Genomic DNA, 24,161 nt, shown 5'->3' with positions numbered 1-24,161 from the left:
TTATCTTTTAGTAAAATTTAAAAAAAAATAAAAAAACTCTTATTTATTATTATTTGTTAAAATATAAAATACTAATTAGATAAAATAAACATACATTAAAAATATCATAATAATAATTATAAAAATTTCAGTTACAAATATTAAAATTTTACAACTTATATATATTAATAATATATCTATCTTACTCTTTTAAGTAAGTTTGAATTTGGCACACTTCTTTACTAAATACATTTAAATATATCATAATTATAAAATTAATTCATAATTTTATATTATATTTTTAGTATTTTTTATTTTTATTTATTTTTCTAAACCAAAGTAAGTTTAAATTTGGCACATTTTCTTATTAGGTATATTTTTAAATATATCGTAATTATAAAATTTATTTATAATTTAATATTATATTTTTTATTTTCTCATTTTCATTCATTTTTTGCAATTTTTTCTTTAATTATTTATAAGGTAAAAACACCATACGAGAAGACAAATTATGACAACTAAAGTAAATATAAAAATAGAAGCAACAAATGAAAATATAGTTATGTACAACTCTAATATAAAAAGGTTGGGAATTTTTTTTAAATAAATAATTTATATATTTTAATTACCAAAATATATAATGTGTAGTTTATTTACCAATTTACATTGCATTGATTTATCTCATTTACACTGTAAACGAGATAATTATAAACTTAATATATGGAATTTTAAAAAATACACATATTTCGTTTATAGTGTAAACGAGATAAATCAATGCGATATAAATTGGTAAATACGCTACAAATTTCAAATTACATATTTTCGATAATTAAAATAATTAAATTATTTATTTATTTTTTTCATAAAAGGCCTATGTATTATTTATATTAAATAGAAACAACAAGTAAAAATATAATTTTGTACAATTCTAATATAAAAAGTCTATGATTTATTTTAAAAATAAATAAATTTAAATTTTTAAACTAATAAACTATATTTTAATATATATATATATATAGAATTATATACAAATGATTAAATAAATATTTTATAAAATATTTTAATATAAATAATTTAAATTTAATATCAGTTTATATATAACTTAATTAATCTCTAAATAATATAACATTTACTTATACACTGTATAGTATAAATAATTTACCTGGTCTCACTCTAGTAACAATTAAAATTGACAAAGGTATAAATAATTTATCCATACAAAATAGGTAAATTGTGTGTGTGTACTAAATTTGTAAATGCAATAGATGATGTGGATTGTGGAGTTAAGATTAATAGTAATTAGAAATGGGTTATTTAGAGTTATTCCTCGTTTTTCTGTGTGTAACTCTCTCTCTCTTTCCATACTACAGTGTGCCATTTTAAGCAAATGCTGCGTCCTCCAACATATCCCTTTGAAATTCCGACCCTCATGGAACAACCCTTTCAACCATTGCCTCACAAACCAATCTCTTTCTTCCCAACAAAAACCCACTTTCAACTCCTTTTATCTCTTTTCATTTTTCTCCAATCCTCAAAAACCTTCCATTTTCCCCCATTGCACCAATCTTCCGAGCTCCAATTTCACTTTTTCGGTACATCAACGGGTACATTGTTAACATACATTCTTGCTTTTATTTGTAGATTTGGACACTAGCTTCCTTTTTTCTTTAAAAAAGAAGAATTGTGATTCTATATTGGTTTGATGTTCATGCATTTGCGATTTATAAAAAAAAAAGGTTTATTTTTTATTCCTATTTGTGTTGTGTAATCATGTTGTTGCAGAGGTGAAGGGGCAAAGTTGCAGGTTCATTTTAAGCGTAGAGTGCCTTGGGAATTTGTTGGTTCTTTGTCTTGAATTAATCGTGGGCGAATGCAATTATCTATGTGTCAATGGTGAATTTAATTTTTTTAAGAAGGACTTTTGTGGTTGTATCACCTTATGAATTTGCGTATTAAGACGGTAAATGATGTGTGAGAAATTGCTTTTGGTTCAAGGTTTGAAATTCCTTGTATAGGATAAGTTGCTATCCAAGGATTTTGCTTTGGGGTGACAAGAGCATAAGGATTTATCCGTGTGAATATGTGACTTGGCGATGAATAACTTTGTTTAATGTGAAGAAGGCGTTGAGGGCTCAATGCACTGCTGTAACTGGTGGTTTTGTGGAGTTTATTATTAGATCTTCCACCATGAGTAATGAGGCTCATGGCAATTCAGGTGCAGGACACAAAGAAACGGTATTTGTTGGTTCAGGTGAAAGAATCCCTTCTGATATTGATGTGGATAATGTGTGTATACTAACTGGTGAAGAATTTTCTGCTGACTTCTTGCGCGATCGGGTTGGTTTTAGGAGACTTCCTATCATAACAGATGCAGACCAGCGCCTTCCGAATAGAACAGATTTCAATATCAATAATAATTATCAGATGGTTCATGAGGATCTAAATCATGGTTTTGGATTAATAAGATCAGAGTCTGATTGTAACTCAGATATGTCAGAGTATTATGTACCAAGGGGATATGTTGCTGAGGTTGACAACAGGACTTATCCGAATAATTTTAACGTGCTCCATTTTGACCCTGGCGGTAGCAGACAAGTATCAGGTCAACTTTCCAGACAAGGTTCTGGTCACTTTTCTAGGCAAGGATCTGGTCATTTTTCTCGACAAGTCTCAGGCAAATTTACAAGACAACTCTCAGGTAAAGTTTTGGAGGGAGGTTGTTGTGATCGAGTTTATGTTGTAGATTCTCCTCAGTCAAGCCATGCATATGGAACAGCATTCTCAGAAGGTTTTTTCAATAAGATAAAATTTCTCTGTAGTTTCGGGGGAAGAATTCTTCCAAGGCCAAATGATGGGAAGCTCAGATATATGGGCGGTGAGACACGGATCATATCCATCAGGAAGAACATTACTTGGGAGGAACTTATGAGCAAGACTTCTGCAATTTGCAATCAAACTCACACTATCAGGTACCAGCTTCCTGGAGAGGACCTTGATGCTCTCATTTCCGTTTGTTCTGATGAGGATCTTCATCATATGATTGAGGAGTATGAAGAGTTAGAAAGAGCTGGAGGCTCTAACCGACTACGGATCTTTCTCATACCATTAACAGAAGCTGAGACTCCAGGCTCTAATGAAGCAAGGGTCAATCAGGCAAGTGATACTGATTATCATTATGTTGTTGCTGTAAATGGTATGCACAATCCAAGTCCACGAAGGAACCCTAGCGGGCAGAATTTGGCAAGCCCATTTGGAAACAACTCTGATTACAATAGTCCAGGTTTCCATAGGGACTCACACCCAGCTGCATTTACTTTAGAGGCCAAGGATTGCAACCCAACCACCACAAATATGCCAGGCCAGTCCCCAAAGCCTTCTCAGTTTCTAACTGCAATGCAGGTAGCAAGCAAATTTAATCAAATGCCTTCTTTATCTCCCAGCTTCCTACAACCTAAAGATCCCAAAATTTCTGATGTTCAGCATTTTATGGATCATCCATGTATTGCTGTTAATGAAAGCATTCTCCCCTTTGTCATGGAAAAAGCTCCACATGACAATTCTTTGTATACCGAAAATACCAATTATGTTGATCCAATTGCATACTATAACAATCATGGTCAAGGGCCTCCGTATGTGAATTACCATCCCATTAATCAATACACAGTGGATGCTGACCAATTCAGGAAGCCTAGTGATAATTTTCATTTTCACAGACGAACTCACAGTAATGAGTTGTTATATTCTGCAATAAGTGGTCAAAATGATATGATATTCGAGAGACCTTCGGTTACCAATGAAGGTTCATATCATTTTGACAAGATTGTCTCCCATCCGCATAAGTCAAGTTTATTGCCTGTGTGTGATGATAGAGCGGGACCTCATTATAGAATGTTACATGTTAATTCTGAATCATCACTTCTGGAAAGTGAAGAGAACCTTAAAGTCCACTTGCAGTTCCCACCCAGTGTAGAGAGAGATAAATTGATATCACCAGAAACTTCAAGTCATTTGGAAGAATGTCCATCACAGCCACGAGTTGATTGGCAGGAACATGAACCTAAGTATCATAATTTACCCATTTCAGGAATGAGTCATTGTAGAAAAGGCTTGACACATATTGGTAAAGAGAACCTGCAACATGTCGGTAAAAACAATGCTCAGTTTGATGAACAGTGCATCAACTACCAACATGGATTTTGCTCATCTTCGCCCGATCTGCAAAGCAGTGAATGCAATGTATCTGTGGCACCATTTAGCTCTTTAGAATCTCCACGCAACTGGAGGGATCAACCACATGGTGCACCATTAGACAGAACTGCTTCTGAGTTTTCCATTAGGAGCCAAGATTCGTCATTGCACAACCAATATGCAACACCAGAGGCAGACAATCGACCACTTTCCCTTGTCTCTTTTGAGTTACAGCCAATTGACTCCCATGCTAGCCAAGAGTCTGTACTGCCTATCTCTGTAAGTATCTATCTCTGTTGAAACTTTGAACTCTTAACAATAGCATGCAGATAAGAATTGTATCATTTACAAAATTGTAATTCAGTATCCGGTCATGAGTGCTTCTTCCATGAAAGAGGTTGCTATACCTCACGAGGATCCTGACTACAAAGAAGGAAGCACAGACATTAACAAAGAATCTTCCAGAAGCATCAATGATTGTAGTTCTACAGGTTTTCGGTCATGCACCCAAGTTGCTTCAAATTTAGACAAAGAGGATGAAGTTGCATCAGCATCTCCTACACAGGAAAGGGTAGATGGCCTTGTAAATACTGACAGCGAAAACATCAATAAGCCTCCTGGTGATACAACTCCTGAAACAGAAGCTGAACAGTTTGGTTTACAGGTATGGAGCTACTTATTGATGCTTGCTGTCTTTCCATCTTCAATACTATCATGATTTCATGAGTATTCAAACTTCATCTAACATAATTAGGTAAAGTATTATTTCAAATAAAAAATAAAAATATAAGTTCTTGCTTCTATTTTTGATGAAATGGTATATTGAATTTGCTTACAAATTCTTTTAGCATGAGCTTGACAATTATAAGTAGGGACTTGTTCCACCCTTAATCCAATAGTTGTCACAATTTGTTTTATCCTAATTTTCTTACTTTTACCAGCTTCAGTTGTTATTGGTGGATTAGAGCCAACTTCTTTCTTTGTGTAACCTATTTTTCAGTTGCAAAAATGCAGATTATTGAGAATATTGATCTTGAAGAATTGCAAGAGCTAGGATCTGGAACCTTTGGAACTGTTTATCTTGGAAAGTGGAGGGGAACTGATGTTGCAATTAAGAGGATTAAAAAAAGTAGTTGTTTCTCTGGTAGATTATCCGAGCAAGAACGGATGGTAAGTCTCTATAAATTATAAGAAAGTTGAATTTTTCTGGTATCCTTTCTTCATGCTACTCTTCTTATGCTTATCTTTTGAATAGTTACTTGCAAAAGTTATGGAAGGAAATATGCTGCCAAGTTTAATGAAGAATTAGATTTCATTAGCTTGAAAAATATCCATCTTACTGGCCATTAAGCTATTCACATAACCTCTTTTTTCTGATATTTATATGTTTATTGCTTTTTTTTCTCCCTGCAGACAAAAGATTTCTGGAGAGAGGCACAGATTCTATCTACTCTTCATCATCCAAACGTGGTAGCATTTTATGGGGTAGTTCCAAATGGCCCAGATGGAACATTGGCAACAGTAACAGAATACATGGTGCATGGATCGCTAAGAAATGTTCTCGTGAAGAAGGAGAGGTAAGCTAACACACATATCTGTGTCGTAAAACACTTCACACGAATTTAGAGCTTATCACTCATATATGCTTCTTGCAGAGTGCTTGATCGTCGCAAAAGGATCATGATTGCAATGGATGCAGCCTTTGGCATGGAATATTTGCATTTGAAAAATATTGTTCATTTTGACTTGAAGTGTGATAATCTACTTGTTAATCTGGGGGATCCTGAGCGACCAGTATGTAAGGTATTTTGTAACAGAAACAAGAATCTGTTTATTTATTTATTTTTGACTCCGTGGCTTTGAATGGAAAGATGTCCAAAACATTTGGTTTGTAACTGCACGTTTTATTTATAATTTTCGAAGACATTATTAGGCTTTCTTATTCTTTTTTCATTTTCATCTGTTTTGTAGTTTACGTTTTCCTAGATATACGTTCTTCATTTTCATATAGGAACAAATGTGTTCTGTTGAACTGAACTCCTTGGTGGTTTTTCCAATCAATAGGTTTCAGATTTTGGCCTATCAAGAATTAAACGCAACACACTTATTTCGGGTGGTGTCAGAGGAACCCTTCCTTGGATGGCACCGGAATTGCTAGATGGTAACAATCGGGTATCTGAAAAGGTTTGAAACTTCGTCTTGGTGTTTCTATCTCCTTTTTTGGTTGACAAAAATATGACCAATCACATACTGGTGAAGAGATTGCTTGTAAGTGCACTCTTGAAGATTACTTTTCCCTTCTTGCTTTCTGCAGGTTGATGTTTTCTCATTTGGCATTGCAATGTGGGAGATCTTAACTGGGGAAGAGCCATATGCTAACATGCACTGTGGTGCTATAATTGGTAAGAATTTCATGTTTAACTTGAGATCCATCTTTCGTTGGAGTTTTTATTACCGAATTCCTCTGGAGTCTGGAGCCTTGTCTATTTTGTCACACCTATCAAATTATCATTGTTAGCAATGTTTGAAGTAGAAATGCCAATATAATCTGCCAAAATTAGCCAATAGCACAATACTATTCTTATTTTAGATGTCACCACATCATTCTCTTTCTAGCGTAAACCATTAGTATACAAAATCTATTTTATCTACCAGTGTTGGATTAGTGGAGTAGTAGACATACTTCCCCCTCCCAGTAGTTTCAAGTTCAAGTTATATATACACCTATGTGCATGTTACATGTGATTTTCTAGCTGCATGTGGTGTGATCAATCAGCATGTTGCTTCATCATTGAACCATTCTGTCACTTAGAAAATAAATAAAAAAAAAGTTTTGCAAAGCCTTGTTTGAATTCTGATGGAGAGTTTTGTTTATTACAAATCATTTAATGAAGGAGGAATTGTCAATAATACGCTCAGGCCTTCTATTCCGAAACGCTGCGATTCCGAGTGGAAGAAGCTTATGGAAGAGTGCTGGAATCCTGACCCTGAAGTCAGGCCATCCTTTACAGAAATAAAAAATAGGCTTCGAAGCATGTCAGTTGCACTTCAAAATAAGCGGCATATCCGATGAAAACTCGAATTTCGTTCTTGATGATGATTGTAGCTGTGACAGAAAAGATGGGAAAAAAAAAAAAAACTGTTTATATCAGTTAGCATTGTTTGTATAGCAATCATAGTGTATATATTTAATATGAAAATGAGCAAAAAAAGACCATTTACATGGCAAGCATTTTTGTGATAAATAGCTTCACGTTATGCAATCAAAGCTTTTGTTAAAAAAAAAAAAAGAGTGAGTGTAGATATTGAACAGACACATTTAGTGTCAGCGGCCAATATCATGCAAAGTGGCTGGAATTTCTATATGACAAAATTTGATGGATATGTATAGTATTACATTGGTTCCTATATCAACAGTGACAATCTCATCATTTAAAAAAATTAAATAAATCACAATCTCATTCATTTTATGAAATAACGTTCTTATTGCATACTCTTTTCCTTTTTTTTTTTCCTTTCTTAGTAATAACTTGGAGTTGTGAGAATATTAGTAATACTATTTGACTATTTGTCTTTAATTGTATATCATTTTTTCAAAATAAAATATTATAGGTAAAATTCAGATATAGTTAACTTCATGATGATTGAGAGTCGTTAAATAATAATTTAGTCAAATCTGTCAAATCATTTAATGACTTTCAACTATTAACTTCGTATAAAGTTAACTGTATTTGAGTTTTCACCATTTTTATATCTTGTCAATTTCATTTGTTTACAAGTTTAAAAGTTTTACTTAATTAATTTTGTCAAAATATACTTTTCTTTTCCCGCGAAGAAAGAAACGAAGGGTAGCATAGTAAAACCACTTCATATTTTTTTTTTGGCGCGAAATAAAATTTTCGAATCATAGAAAACGATATATCCATTCCTTTCCCCGGGAAAAAAAATTTCACCACTTCCACAGTAAACAAAAGGTCAAAAAACAAATTCCGTTGATGCATTTCACATATTCACTGATTCAAATTCTGAAGCTGCGAAAGAAAGAATGAACTCGAAGTCGAAGAAACCCGCATCCACATCGATTAGGGTTTTCGGACAGCGATCCATAGATTCAACTTTCCATTCTCTCCCATCCAATCCGTAAGTTACATAATGACATTTTCTTCTTCTTGTTGATGATATTCTTAGGTGTGAGAAGGAACTTGATGAATTCACGGTGAAATTAATTAATTAATTGTTGGTGAAAGAACCAGCTTTAATGATTCTGAAAGAAATGCGAGGAATGAATTAGGTTCACGAAAGAGCCAGAACGCGCATGTTTCTCTCTCCAACTTCCTAGACCGGAAGCTGCCAAAATCTTCTTCCATTCTTTCCCAAACAGTTCAGGTCATTTTCTATCATCATCGTTTTCTTTTTTTTTTTTTTTCCTTTTTCCTTCCAGTTTTAATTTTATGGATAGTCCTTTGATAGCTTCATTTTTATTTTCTTTTATTTGATTTTATTTTTGTTTTTTTGGCATGAGTACTAGTATCCAAAGTTTAGCTTTGATTAACAGTTTACCAGCCACCAAAATAAAAAGACAAAAAAGAGAATCACCAACTGAGTTGACCTCAGAAACTCACTTATTTTTAATTGCTTATTTAGTGTGTCCGTTGAAATTGGGAGTTTCATGTTTAAATAGTAGGGATTTGAAGTGGACTTTAACTGATAGTGTTATCAATTACAGTCTCGCCAGTTCTCCAACCATAAACTTGAAATTCTACTTATTTAGACACAAAGTTTCCAATGTCTGTAGACATGGTATATAAATAAGTACAAATAACTCAACTCTTTCCGTAACAAGTGTTCTTCCTAAAATTGCATAATACAGGTTTGTCAAAGAAAGTTAAAGCATGGCAGTTGATTTATTCATTTTTTAAATCGTAAACCATGTTTGTTTTTCTGATGCTATTCTCTTATCTTATCTTATTATTATTTTGAAAAATAAGGGCAAGTCAACACCTTTTCTGTCACCTCTGGGTCTAAGAATACCCACGGTGGAGCAGACGATTCCTGTAGTTGAAGAAAAGAGGTGTGGTAATGCCAATGACCAAAGGGTTTTTGAAAGGTTCAAGCAAACTGAAGAAAAGGAAGACTTTGTGGGTTTTCTTTGTGCTGATGAATTAGAAAATTCAGTTTCAGTGGCAGATGAAAGTCAGGAGTCAAGGAAAAGGAAAAATCCATTTGAAGGTTTGTCTTCCTAAACATCCTAATAAATATGAGCATAGCACTCTTATTGACTGGCTTGAAGTTTCAAACCATCATTAAGGCAAACAATTCAATTCCGTAATGTTATTCCACTTTCTTAACTTGTTATTGACTTATTGCCCACCAGCTTCTTTTGCATAAAGTAGTGATTAATGTCTTAATAAGATGTGATGTTCTGTATTTGGTTGCTTGAAATTTTGTATAAATAATTTATTGTGACAATCTCTTTGAATTCATATGGAACACAAATAGCATAATTTCATTTTTCATGGGCTTCCTTTGATTTTGTTGAGGGCCTTATCCTGGTTTTAGTTTCATGTTTCTTGATAAGAACTTTGTTAGTTGGCAACCAATTCTGACTAACAAATTAGAGGACAAAAATGTCTCTTTCACGGGTCAGATGTACAGTAATTTGGTCTTATTTAAGGAAGGCTGTCTATTACCAGTACACCTTTTCTTAGTGGCTAGCATGACATTATCTTATGGTAAAACCCTAAACATGACATTAATATGACATCTAAATCACCTAATTAACTGCGTTTGGTTATATGCACATATTTTTAAACCAGTTTTACCCATATGATTTCAGTGTTCTAGGTTAATTGAATGGTCAGAAATTAGAAATATGAAGAGAAATATATGCCACCTTGCTCTGTTTGCTTTTATTAGAAGCACTGCCATGAAAAGATGACTAAGCCACTATAAAGTATCCAAGTGAAAAGTCAAATATTTGTAGAACTCTTGATCAAATAAGGACATGCTAAACTGCTAGTACTTTTTCTTTCCTCCTAAGGAAATGTTTGGTTGGACGGAATAAATAGATCCGAGATTTTCGTGGATGCGTTTATGTAATTTTAAAGTTTTCCTGTTTTAATAATTAATAGCAATTTTGTTTGCTCTCAATACTTTACTTAGCTCTGTATGTTAACAGGTGGAATTCAGAGCCAAACTGTTCGAAATAATGTAGTGGTTCTTGGAGGTGAATCAAAGTTCAAGCAGAAGGGACAGAAAGCACAAATTGAAATTAATTCTAGCAACAAAAAGCCAAAACCTCTCTATAATCACTGTATGATTTTCACAAGTGCATGTTAATATATTGAATTTAGAAAAATATGTTTGAAATATATTGTATTCATACTATTCACATTTTTTTATGAGCAGATGCAAATGGTCGCGGCTGGTGGGACTATGACATGGAAGGTGTTGACAATGAGGAATTAGGTTTCAGTGAAGTATGGGAAGGAGTTGGATCCACCACACTTGGAGGTATAGTAGATTGGCATTAATTTTATGTATGTGTATGTAAGTTTATGTCCACTATCCCTAGCTTAACTTTACATTTGACATTATCTGTAGAGTGAAAAAAAAAATACCTTTGACATCAATGCATTGATTCAAGTTATACTTCATTGAAATGACTATGTAACTCAAAGTGGAGCAATATTTGTACGCTCTTAGAATGTATTTAATGTGATATATGAACATTTATAATTATTTATTACTTATTATATATATAATTTTTAAATATTATAATTGAAAGTAAATCATTATAATGTTTGTAGAACATGTATACTTTTTTTTTTGGTAGAAGTATCTGTTGTTTAAGGCTGAGTTTGTTAAAGCTTTTTCAGGAGGTTATTTTGCGTTTGGTAAATTAAAAAGCCCAAATGCTTGTGCTTAAGGCTTTTAAAAGTTAGGGGTGCTTTTGAAAGCACCTAGGAGGGAGCTTTTCAAAGCTGGCTTATGCTTACCAAATTTTTTTCATTTTCCCGCACATATTTCTTGCTATTATATTGCCATTGAAATTCTCATATATTTCTAACTTTTCGTCCTAACCTTCACAAATTCTAACACAATCTTCATATATTTTTTATTTTTCAACCTAATCTTCATATATTTTTTTATTTTTTATTTTTAGTGATAATATTTAGGATAAAATAAATTTTTTCAACTTTTAAAAACTGTTTTACCAAACATAATTGTGGTGCTTGTACTTATTAAAAGTCATTTTTAATTTGATTTTACCAAACGCAAGTGCTGTAGCTTTTAAAAAGTTATCTTTTAAAAGACAGCTTTTATAAGCTACTTTTAAAAAGTAAAAGTTTTACCAAACCAAACTTAAATAAGATAAATAAAGTTACTTTTAGTTGTTAATACTTACAGTATACTGATATAATTGTATAATTTTGTTCAAATTGTTTCAAAATATGTTTTGTTGCATGAAAAAGGTTCGAAAACAAAAATAAACGTGTAGATTGTACAATCTTATTTTCATTCCTAACTGCAAAGCCAGATGGGCATAAAAATAAAAAGTAAACAAGTTTAGCAAACTTTACTTGGATTAAGGAAATTTGCAATATATTGAGTTGTTAGCCATCTCTTTCCAGTCCAAAAACAAAAGCATCTTTTTATCTCTTTAAGATAAAGTAGATTATAAAGGATCTATCAAGAAAATAAAGGATCCATCAAAGTTCAAAAGTTGAGATCCCTAATTCTATATGCAAGGTAGTTTTGGACATAAGGCTTTAACTAACCTTCCCCTAGTTTATTTCGAGATTCCTAATTTGTCTCCAATTGCTAAACCCTAATTCCTAATGTTTCCTTTTTAAGTAGTTTTAATTATCAAAATTTTTTGTATTCACTCGAGAAAAGAAACATTTACAATAGTTAGGGGTGTTTGCATATATGATTAGATATGACTAAAATTTTGATTTGATCCGCATTAAACTCATCAAATTGGATTAAATATTTGCACTTTTTATGTTTGAACCGATTTGGTCTGCACATTTGCGAAAATGTGTGGATCAGATATATCTACAAAATAAAAAATATCAAAAAAACTTATTTTTATGAAAAAGGTCAACAAAATCTATTGTTTCACTCTAATGAAATTCTTTTTTTTAACACTTTTAAACATGTTTATTTCTAAAATATTAATAAATTAATTTTTTTAAATAATAAAAATAAAATAATACAACATATATGAATAATAATTATTAATTAAAATAAATTATAAAAAATATATTATTTGATGCAGATATGTGGATATACGGATTGGATTTGTGAATATAGATGTGATATCTATTATCTGATTCGATTAGAGTGCAGAATCAATTGGATCTAATCATGTGGATCTAATTATTGCGAATCGGATATGGATAAATATTACGAATTTGCATATATAATCCGATCTCATTTATGAATACTCCTAATTTCTTTGGTAGATGACTACTATTTTATATATTTCATTTAAAACATTAGTGGACTAATTTAGCTTATAGCTAATTTTCTATTTCATGATTACTACATAGTAAATACTGAAAGATTAATAGGTAGTTATGTGTTTAATTGTTTATTAATATTTTTTATTAAGGGCATAGCTAATATACATGTGATAAGTTTTTTATTAGTGAAAAATTTTAAATATTTTTATTTAATAAATATAAAATAAATATATTGAAAACTTAAATTTTTTATATTTCTAATAAAAATTTCTTATTTTATAATTTTAACATGTGTTCTAACTTCTAAGAGGCTCAGGATTCGGTGGTCCAGGAACCTTTGGACCACTTAGTGGTCCAAGTAAAAAAACATGTTTCTTAACTTTTTTTAACAACTGTTACATAGGCCTTTAACTAATTTTAATTATAAATTGACCCTATATATTTTATATAATTATAAAAACGATTTTTTATTTTATAAATAATTAATTTATCATAAATTTATCATGTTCATTAACAATCAAATACAAAAACAACAACAATTATATCCTCCATGGATCCCAATTTTCTTAAAATATTACATTCGATCCGAGACATTCTTGAGCATTCATGAAATCGTGTTTCGCTGAAATCCAATCGATTGGAATATCAAACCAATCGATTGAAATTTAACCCAATCGATTGGATTTCAGTTTATCACTAAACAATCGATTGTATATTGCTGGTAAGCATGGTTTTGCATAAATCAATCGATTGGTGAAAGTAACCAATCGATTGAACAATGAATTAAATGTTAAATTTATGTAATTCAATCGATTGGTCTCAATATTCAATCGATTGGTTACGGCTAAAAATCGATTGAACTTTGCACGTAACTTCTAATTCAATCGATTGGTTTGAAACTCCAATCGATTGGAAAGTGTCCTAAATGTGTTTTTTTCAGCTTTCAATCGATTGGTATTGTAATCCAATCGATTGAAATTTCAAAATCGCTATATATTAAACCCAAACCATGCGTATTGAATTAGAAGTTACGTTGTTTATTATTATTATTATTATTATGATTTTGAATTTCATTTGAGTATTTAGCTAATTAAAGATAATTATAGATAAGATATAATTAGATAAATTGATCAAATTTAATTTCTTAAATTGAAAATATGTTCTTAAGTTGAAATTGAAAAGTATTTGGTTTTAATTAAAAGATAAGATATCTTAAACAGTTTTAAGATTATTCGGCTGTTTCGCAAATTTTTTAAAAGATAGAATTTAAATTTTGTTATCTTTTTTGGGTATATATACGTGTTCAATCCGACTAATTTTGTATACGTTCACAAACTATTTTAACTATTTGCCTTTCAACCAAGTCTACCCCTAATATATTCTTCCGTTGATAATAATCATGGATATTCCTTCTAACGAAGATATAGTGGGGGTCTCAAATGATGCTACCAACACACAGAATATGTCACTGGACTGTGATTTTATCAAAGTTGATTTTGGTGATCAACTTGGAACTACAATTCCTAGTGCAAAGGTAATCCTTAATGGGTATTTAATATCTAGTATAACGTATTACGAGTAATTTAAACTTTAATTTTTTCTTGTTTTCTACAGGATGACCAAGTTATTAATGACGATGTTATTCAAAGCGAGGATCTAAATAAAGTTCAAGAATTGTCTAGTAAAGTGGATAAGGTCCTCTCTAACATGGAGGTAATTTGATGTGACAAACAGTAACTAATATATATTACGTAAAATAATTTAGATATTATAACCTTTTTACCATTCTTTTTTGCAGTTAATGAAAATTGTAAACATGGCTCGGGACGAAATAATTGATAAAATCTTTGAATCTGTAAGTCGCATTGAGACAATGATATCACAACTCAGTCTGAACAATGATTCAGTAACTCCGACCAAGTTCTCTGTACAAAACAGACATCCAATCTCAAGATTGAAGGCTAAGTGTTCGGCTATTGATATTGATACGGCTATATCAGACGATGATGATGATCTTACTGTACTGGATCATACGTCTTTCACCTACGATGATCCGTTCCACATCAAGCTCAATATGGACAAACCAGTATCTCCAACTATAAGATCCGCATCAAAAAAGAAAAATATGTCAAAGGTATAGATATGTGTAGTAAAATTTCATAACTCTTATTATTTGATATTCTTAACATGATAATATTAATATACTGTCTCTATTTTTTTCCTTAGGGTAAGAGCATTATGGGGACGCAGAAAAAATTACCGTTCACTCACCCAGGCGGAATTAGAAAGCCAAAGATTGAGCCCAAATCAGTCAATAAATCGAAGGCGTCTTATGCACTGAGCCAACCCACAAAAGACTATAGAAGACCTGTTTATTTCTTTTCCATTACCAACGTAATTACCACTTAAATTATCTAGTTACTTATGGGCACGGCTAATTATTACGTTTAGTGATGAATTGCTAATACTTTTGTATTAAAATTTGTAGTCAATGCAGTGTCAATTTAAGCCAACTCCAACCATGCGTCTCTTGGAAGATCAGATAAAGGCCTGTGCATATATATTTTCAGCATCGCTAGATCCATCGTAAGTTAACTCAATATTATCTTTGTTGTCGATGAATGAGGGCCAGTCTAATGAGTTTCGGTTTTTATTTGATACAGTGAAGAGCTTGTCGTAACAGATACAATCAGAGCAACTAGATCAGACTTTGAACATTTCATACCTGGCAGACCCATTACTGATAAGGTACACAAGTAATCTACTAGTTAATCTACGTTTGGTTCTGGGCATAATCTCGTAATATATTTGGATTGTGATCCAGATTTTTGAATTAGCGGCATTGAACTGCACTGATAATCAATCTGATGTAAGTTTCAAGACAACATGGCAACTTCCACCGAGATTTGCGGTATGTTCTATAACCCCTGAAAAGATAAGTTCATTTATCTTTCGTAACAAATGTAATGCTAATATAGAACTATACTTCTTTATCATGTACTAAAGACTATATTGGTTTGCATTAATGAACTAGGTGGATGTCTTCAACAAGAAAGATTTAAAGAAGAAGATGGAAGACTACATTTATAAATTTATGCAAGCTGATTTAAAATTTGTAAGAATTTTTTCGTAAGATTCATTGTTGGATACAGTTTTTCATTATCAGCATACATAACCGAGGGGCAAATTTTTATGGTTTAGATATATGTTCCTATTCAAGAGGATGACCACTGGTATCTAATGGTAATATCGGTTTGCGAGCATACAATCTATCACATGGACACCCATTTTAATGATGACAGAATTCGTCATCGTGAACGTGTTATGAAGACACTAGTAAGTCCGTGGAAAATTTTATATAAGCTTATTAGATCTTATTTTGTTTTTTATAATTTAACCAGTGAATTGAAATCAGGCACACGTACTGGAGCAAGTCATCACGTCGTACTTTTACAAGGATGATGGCATTCAAGAGTATAATAAACAATTTCATGACTACAGAATTGAAAGACCAGAAGATATACCTCAATGTTCTTCAAGCTTGAACTCTGCAACTTGGGTGATGAAGTGGATGGATATGACTTATGAATTTAAGCTATATGGTAACAATAAGGTGAGCATTTATAAAATAAATCTCTAAATCTTAATCCCTATTTTTTTGTACTAATTCATAATGTATAAAATGTAGCTTGATGATCACGATATTCGCATGATAACCGCGGTGCATATACTCCGGAGTCGGATCAACCATAAGAAGCCACAGATTATAGCATCGGTCGAGGAGTTTTGGAATATGCACAGTTCTTATAATTAATGTAGATAGACTGTAATACTTTGGTTAGTGCGTATTTATTTGTTAGAGTTAGTGGATGTACTTCTTTATATATTTCTTTAAATGACTTCTTAAATAGAAATGTATTGCTTCGTTATCTTTCGCAATTTTACTTTATTTCTATGCACCGTATGGAGTTTTAGTTTAATTTATTTTAAAAACACATATTTTTATCATGAAGTAATGTCATTTCCATTGATTATTTCAACCACCAGCTCATACAAACATTATTTCAACCACCAGCTCATACAAACATTAGATCAACCACCATCCCATACAAATATTATTTCAAACTATAAGTGATAAATCTGTAAATAAATAAAGCAAAATAAAACCATGACGATTTTCTCTTACTTATTAAGAAAATAATATTTGTATGTTACAACTTGTTTCTAAAATTATGAAAAGAAATTAAAGTAGAAAAAATGAAAACACATTTTTTTTCTACTCAAACGTTAAATTTATCCATCTTAATCGTGTTTATGAAAATAAACTCTTGTAATCGTTATTTATATTTGTAACTACTTAATTTTAAAACCCGAATCTTAGTTCGTTACAACCGAATTATAACCGAATTAGTTTCATACTTAGCTACTTCAATTTAATGAACATTAGTGGATTACAATTGAAATGGAAAAACTAAAGAAGCTAACTACATACTAACAGCTAGGAGTCTAGGATTATTACCTAGCTAGATTGTCATTAATTGTAAGCAACCAATTGCTAATCCCACCAAGAAAGCAAATTCATCTTGTCATATAAGTAGAATGATTAATTCAAGTATATTATTATTGTGAAATATTGTGGAACATGTATGTACAATATTAAAAATATATCATCAGCCGTTTTTCTACCCTTCTTATTATTCATCGAAGATCAACTTACACATAGTATTATTTATTCGAAGGAATTAATGATATAGTATTCTAAAATAATTATTTCTACACATGGCAGTGAAAAAATAATCATTAGTTCCATATATATAAAAAAGACAAAGAAATAAACATATTATAATCTAACGTATTAGGTATATGAATGTATTATGAGCAAGGTTCAGAAAACCGAACCGGTCATCGAACCGACATAATTACTGGTTCACTGGTTGAACCGGTCCAATCGTGGTCTAACCAAAAAAACCATTTTAGAATAAAATAATATATAAAATCTCATTACACATAGAAAGCATAAGCACGAATATTGGAAGAATGTATAAAATCTCATTAATATAGTGAAAAAGAAAAAATACAAATACGGAACTGATTTTCTGCCCAAAAACATTAAAGATTATGGAGGTTGCTAACTATCACTATCTAACTCAGCCGTTGCTTCGGTACACATGTCGCCATCGTCCGAACCGATTGCTTCATTTTCTAAAACGTTGTTGTCAATGTCCTTTTGCCAAGGACATGTTGTCTTCTTATGTCCTTCCATTTGACAAACACTACAACGTTGCCGCTTCTTCCTCTTAGATGGCTGTCCTGAGCCTCCAGTGGTTGGATGCACATACGGATTGATACTTCTAGCAACACCTGAGTGAGGTTGATTATCTCCTTCGTATGCAGCCTTGTAAGATGAGTACAATTCCATAATTAAATCACGTGTCTCTTCATATCTCTCTGGTATTTTAGCAGCAACAGCAGCCAGTTGTTTAGAAAATTCCACCAAAGCACTTTGACGACTAATAACAACAGCATCCCTGGTGAACCCATTTGGATCATTGAGTGCTGATTTAACCTTTTTTGTCCATCTATCCAATACCAATGACCGGGGAATCTCACGGATGTCTCTGTCAACCAGAACTTTCACAATATGTTCGCACGGAATACCAAATGACTCCATTCGTAAACAGGTACACATGAAGATCATTTCTTCTTGACGAAAATCAACGGTCCACGTAAAATCGGGCCTCCCATGCTTACACACAATGTATTTTATGCAATCATCGTTATTATCTATGTTCAGAACTCGCATTGATCCAGCTCTGGAGAGAAATGGCCGAAAGAAAAGAAATATCTCATGAGTGTATAACTCAGCAGCATATCTCTCTAGCAGCTCTATACAAGTTTGCATGACGGGCACCCCACGTGTAGATTCATAATCAGCACTAAATTCGTTAAAGCGCATGTGTGCTACACACCTTTGAAAATGCTCTACAAAACTTGTCAAATCATACCGCGACCCCACATACCTTCCCACAACTGAGTGTAAACCTTCACATCTTGATGTAGTTCTAAAGCCAGCAAAGAATTTTCCTCTTAGATATGCAGTAGCCCACATATGCTTCTCTTCGTACATCTTGATCACCCACGGCTTATCCTCAATGCCAAATTCTTCAATAAGCTGAACCCACTTACGCTTAAACACGGGAATCTCGTAGTCTCCTGTCATGATTTTTCTAAATTTAGATGTAAACGATGGATTTCCAACATTGCTAGTTGCATTTCGAATAAGGTGCCAAGCGCATAATCTATGTCTGACTTCGGGAAATACATCTCTCACTGCATTCCTAATCGCCATGGCCCCATCAGTTATGATTGAGGTCGGGGTCTTGCCCCTCATTGCAAACATGAGCTGACGCAGGAGCCAAACATATGTATCAGTAGTTTCGTCTGCGATTAACGCAGCAGTAAAAACAGTTGTTTGGTTGTGGTGGTTAACCCCGCTGAATATTACTAACGGACAACTATACTTGTTCTTCTTGTACGTAGCATCAAAAGCAATAACATCCCCGAAGAGTCGGTAGTCTAGTTGGCTAATCCCATCAGACCAGAACAAATTACGTAACAGACCTCTTGAATCGTGACATGCCTTGAAATATAATTGTGGATCCTTCAACCGCATATCCTCCAACTTCTTCAACACTCGTGCTGCATCACCAGGAATTTGACGCCTCTCCCGAGCAATCTTATTGTACATATCTCGGGGACCATAGCCAACAAATTCGTATCCGCCTGCTTGGCTAGCTAGAAGACTAAATATCTGCGAGGTGCTGATCCCTGACTTTAGCATGTTCATCATTTGCATAATATCTGCCTCTGACATTTTTCTGTGGGCAGGCAACATAGCACTGAATTGTGTATCCAATAGATCATGGTTGTGTTCGTCAGAGAAATAAAAGATATGCCACCTTCCACTTTCTGGTACAAATTTAACATCCATTCGGGCTTCACATCCAGTTCTTGTTTCCAACCTAGGCTCCTTCTTCCTTTTTTCCATCGTGTAATATTTCTCCATCCTGAATCCTTGCCTGTGGCATACAAACAGTTGTCTGTAAATATCGCCACTACTATTCTTGAAGGTCTTGCTCTTCCTTGCACTAAAGCCCTTCGACTTTGAGTACTTCATATAAAAATCAAATGCAAGCTGCAAAGTAGAAAAGTGGTATTTGCCAATGTCCTCCGCAAAATTCTCACTAAATTTCACAGATGTAATGTCTTGCACGGAGTCAACCGCATAAGCGGCTTCAACGATATAATCTAACGTATCAGATTCAGAAAAAAATGCTCCCTCGGTTATGATATCTCTGAAATCTTGTTCGAATTCACTCTGTTCATCCATCATATCTTGGTCAGTTACTAGCTCTTCTTGTTGGTTAAAGTCATCGTCCTCCTGGTATTGCTCATTCATCTCAGTGTCCGTAAATATACCTGACATCTTAAAATGTCCAATGAAAAAAAAAAAATCAATACACTCCATCTTATAACATTATATACAATAGATAGATTCGTATATTGCTAGTAGGGACGGATCCAGAGATTTTAATATTGAGGTGCCAATTTTTATATAATTTTTTTTAACCTATAAAAATAATAAACATATAGTTATTGGAGTTAGTTTTTTAATGGATTTATTAAGATACATATAATTATAACTTTTTCCAACAAATTTATTTTTAATATGATAATTACATAAATAAAATATAACTTTAACAATTGTACATTACAAATTTATAAAATACCATATAATTTATAACGGGGTTTGTTAAAAATGATCACATACCTTATTAACTAAAATTCATTCTTTCAAAAGTTTTAAAAAAATTTGAAAATAAATTATAAATTATTAATTAATTGAAAGACACGGTACCATTGTAGAATACAATATATAAGATATCTTTATAAAATTTTCTTTTACCAATGTGAATTTAGAAGAAGAATTAATATTTTTTACAAGAAAATAATATCTACAGTACATAATGTGATTACCAAAACATAACTACTTAAGTTGTTATTAATATAAAAAATATGAATGTTAAATATATTAATATAAAAAAACAAATGATTTTAAAAAAAATAAATATAGAAATTATTATATAAAAAACTAATTTGAAAGGTACAAAGACTTGAGGGTATGATATTAAATTAGTTAGGTAAAGATATTAGTGAATTAACAATTAAGACATAAATCTATTACATAGTGAAAAATAATACATATAAAACTATTAAATTACCTAATATTTGTTTTTATTTTTTAAACACAAATTTTATATATAAGTATAATTTCTTAAAATTTTGGGGGGTTCAGGCCACTACTCGCCCCCTCTAGGTCCGTCTCTGATTGCTAGCCAATTAGTAATAAAAAATAATAACATCTATTTACTTTTTAGTAATTCTCAATGTCTTGTCAGTTAATAAAAGATAAAAAAATATTTTTTCATTACACAATCAATTTTACGAATAAAGTATCGAAACGAATAATAGGAAAATTAGATATTCTATCCACTTACCTCGATTTTGTAATCAAAACGATGGATTGTTTTCTGAACACTACAATGAAAAAAATTGATTGGATCTTTGCTGATTGGTGCAACGGTGATTGATTGGTGCAACGGTGATTGTCGATTAACGATGAACAAAAGGTGGATATTAAATAGACTGATAAAAAATAAAAAAAATTGGATATTTAGTAGATGGATGGATGTTCGAAAGAAAAACAATGAGATTTTTTATAAAGAGAGTGATACACGATTTTAATGGTGGGATTGAATAATTGGTGATGGATTATTCACCAATTTATAATTTTAATATTAAGGAAAAGATAAGATTAGAGTATCTAAATCAAAATAAAACTTTACAAAAACAAGATAGAATTTTAAAGATAGATGATAATTATCATTAATTAGCTAAATACTCAAATGAAATTCAAAATAATAATAATAATAACAATAATAATAATAATAATAATAATAATAATAGCAGGAAAAAACAAATTAACAAAAGTCCGTCAATTTGGCAACTAATAGTAATAATAATCTTAGACGGATCATATTTAAAGAAGAAGTTTCAAAATTGGTAGATAGATTAAACGAAATCAAGCCCCCACCAATCGATTGAAGTATACTTAAACACAATGTTTCAATCGATTGTTTTGTTATTTTAATCGATTGGAGTACATATAATTACAGTATCAATCGATTGGTTTTATATGCAATCGATTGAAATTGAAATTGATGATAATTCAATCGATTGTACTTAGAAAACAATCGATTGATACAGTAATTAAGTGCACTCCAATCGATTAAAATAACAAAACAATCGATTGGAACAGTGTTTAGGTGTACTTCAATCGATTGCAATAAGAAAACAATCGATTGAATCCATAATTACACCTGATTGCACCCATTCTTCAATCGATTGCCCACAAAACCAATCGATTAAAGAACTAACTAAGTGTAATCCAATCGATTGCTAGAACAAAACAATCGATTGGAACAATGTTTAGGTGTACTTCAATCGATTGCGATAAAAAAACAATCGATTGAATCCATCCATACACCTGATTGCACCCATTCTTCAATCGATTGCATTCAAAACCAATCGATTAAAGAAGTAACTAAGTGTAATCCAATCGATTGCTAGAACAAATGAATCGATTGGAACAGTGTTTAAGTGTACTTCAATCGATTGCGATAAAAAAACAATCGATTGAATCTATCCAAACACATTGTTTTCAGGACCTGATTGCATCTTAAGAAAATAGATCAACTTAAAAAAGCGTTAGCTAAATTCATTCCATCATCCAAGAAGGTCTTACAATTCAAACAAACCTAGTACCTTTAAGAACTCTATACATGAATTGTAAAAATCAAAGCAAGGCATGCTTGTACAAGAATATTGCTATAAAACAATTTCTTCATGGTCCAGGCCTTGGGATGATGCCCCTTGGGTTTGTGATGCCAAGATTAGTGCATAGACTATCAATTGCTTCTCCTTGACGATTGATAGCTTCCGTTTGCCTGTCTTGACGCTGCCTCATATCAGCAAATTGCTCCTCCATATATACTCTCATGCTTCGCAATTCATCCATCAAATCTTGCATTGTTGGCGAAGGAGGGGGTGGTGGTGGGGGTGGCTCTGTTTGTGCTTGCACCTGGTCTTGTGGTTGCCCTTGAGCCTGAGGTTGTTGGGCATCCGGATCTCTTCCCATCTGTCTTAGAGTGCTGTCATCAATCTTGGCTACATTAGTCAAGACAACACTCTTCTCTTCAGTCAAGTCAATTTGAAGCCATTTGAAAATCTTGGTCCAATGGCAAGCATATCCTAAACCAACACTTGATTTTCCTTTCTTCATCTCAAGCATATGATGAACCATAAAATAAGGCCAGTTTATCTCCTTTCCAGTCACCATAGCCCAAAGCACTAAAATATCTTCGTTAAACAAGATTCCATGATTATGTTTTCTTGGAATCAATATGTATGAAAACAAATACATCAATATACGCTGCTCAATCCCCAACCCACTGCAACTTATGTTACCTCTAGCATCCATGTGTGGATTCTCATATTGTAAACTCTGCAAACCAACTAATCTGTTGTATTCTCCCCATTCCTCATCTGCCGCAATACCTCCAATAAATTTTGCCCCATGATAACCTAGACTCCATTGTTCAGCTAGTTCTTGCAAAGTAACTCTATAATGCTGTTTCCCTAAATCAAACTCAATCAGCGGCATTACCTCGCCCTCTTCGTCAGGTTCAGGAACAACATAATTCAAAGTACTATAAACAGCCCTAACCAAGTGCGGGTAATACTCATCCCTAGTTTGTACAAAATCAACTAAGTGCTGTGTTTGCAATGCATTCAACACCACATTAAAATGTCTATCCTGAAGGAACTGGCCGGTTATGTACCTGGGAGGAACAATTGGCCTTGACTCGAACTTCTCCACATAGTTTTTCAGTGCCCTTTGAGACGGCAGCCACCTTGCCATGTAATGTGATGAAGCAACCAGTCTGGCGGGAGCAGAGCTTTCTCCCTCAACCCTGGCTCTTTTGGTGTTCTTAGTTCTGGCCATTTTGGGGAAATTGATTTGGTGGGTTTTGTAAGGAATTGGTTGAGGTTTAATAATCTGTAGGTAGGGGGAGTGGATGTTGGAATTGATTGGAGAAGAAGAGAGAAGAAGATGAAGCTTTCTGGTTCGATGAGGGAAGAGAGCGGTGCAGAAATGGGGGTAATGGGGGTAATGGGGGTTGGAATCAATAAAAAACGTAACTTCTAATTTTAATATATAGCGATTTTGAAATTTCAATCGATTGGATTACAATACCAATCGATTGAAAGCTGAAAAAAACACATTTAGGACACTTTCCAATCGATTGGAGTTTCAAACCAATCGATTGAATTAGAAGTTACGTGCAAAGTTCAATCGATTTTTAGCCGTAACCAATCGATTGAATATTGAGACCAATCGAT

General features: G+C 32.6%; 3 protein-coding genes across 4 annotated transcripts; 2 read left to right on the top strand and 1 right to left on the bottom strand.

Annotated features, from left to right (window-relative positions):
• The first annotated feature begins 1,305 nt into the window (after nt 1–1,305).
• On the top strand, nt 1,306–7,394 carry LOC107619554 (PB1 domain-containing protein tyrosine kinase). Its single transcript, XM_016321844.3, has 9 exons — nt 1,306–1,583; nt 1,762–4,446; nt 4,532–4,831; nt 5,182–5,337; nt 5,581–5,744; nt 5,823–5,970; nt 6,232–6,351; nt 6,482–6,569; nt 7,062–7,394. Exons 2-9 carry the CDS (start codon nt 2,167–2,169, stop codon nt 7,238–7,240), a joined length of 3,435 nt encoding a protein of 1,144 aa, XP_016177330.1. The 5' UTR covers nt 1,306–1,583; nt 1,762–2,166; the 3' UTR covers nt 7,241–7,394.
• A 656-nt stretch (nt 7,395–8,050) lies between these two features.
• On the top strand, nt 8,051–10,913 carry LOC107616618 (RNA-binding protein). 2 transcript variants are annotated; one of them, XM_016318573.3, is made up of 5 exons: nt 8,051–8,307; nt 8,421–8,553; nt 9,156–9,396; nt 10,346–10,480; nt 10,576–10,913. In XM_016318573.3, exons 1-5 carry the CDS (start codon nt 8,213–8,215, stop codon nt 10,698–10,700), a joined length of 729 nt encoding a protein of 242 aa, XP_016174059.1. In that variant the 5' UTR covers nt 8,051–8,212; the 3' UTR covers nt 10,701–10,913. The 2 variants fall into 2 exon arrangements, with proteins under 2 accessions (XP_016174059.1, XP_016174057.1); XM_016318571.3 differs by having other exon boundaries at nt 8,142–8,307; nt 8,415–8,553.
• Nucleotides 10,914–17,766: 6,853 nt separating this feature from the next.
• LOC148546458 (protein FAR1-RELATED SEQUENCE 5-like) lies at nt 17,767–20,028 on the bottom strand. Its single transcript, XM_088499220.1, has one exon. The coding sequence runs from the start codon at nt 20,026–20,028 to the stop codon at nt 17,767–17,769; it is 2,262 nt and encodes a 753-aa protein (XP_088355346.1).
• Nucleotides 20,029–24,161: the final 4,133 nt, after the last annotated feature.

Source organism: Arachis ipaensis, chromosome B9, assembly GCF_059453495.1.
Source record: "Arachis ipaensis isolate K30076 ecotype BB chromosome B9, ASM5945349v1, whole genome shotgun sequence".
In the NCBI taxonomy this organism is placed as follows: domain Eukaryota; kingdom Viridiplantae; phylum Streptophyta; class Magnoliopsida; order Fabales; family Fabaceae; genus Arachis; species Arachis ipaensis.
This window is presented reverse-complemented; position numbering and strand designations above follow the sequence as displayed.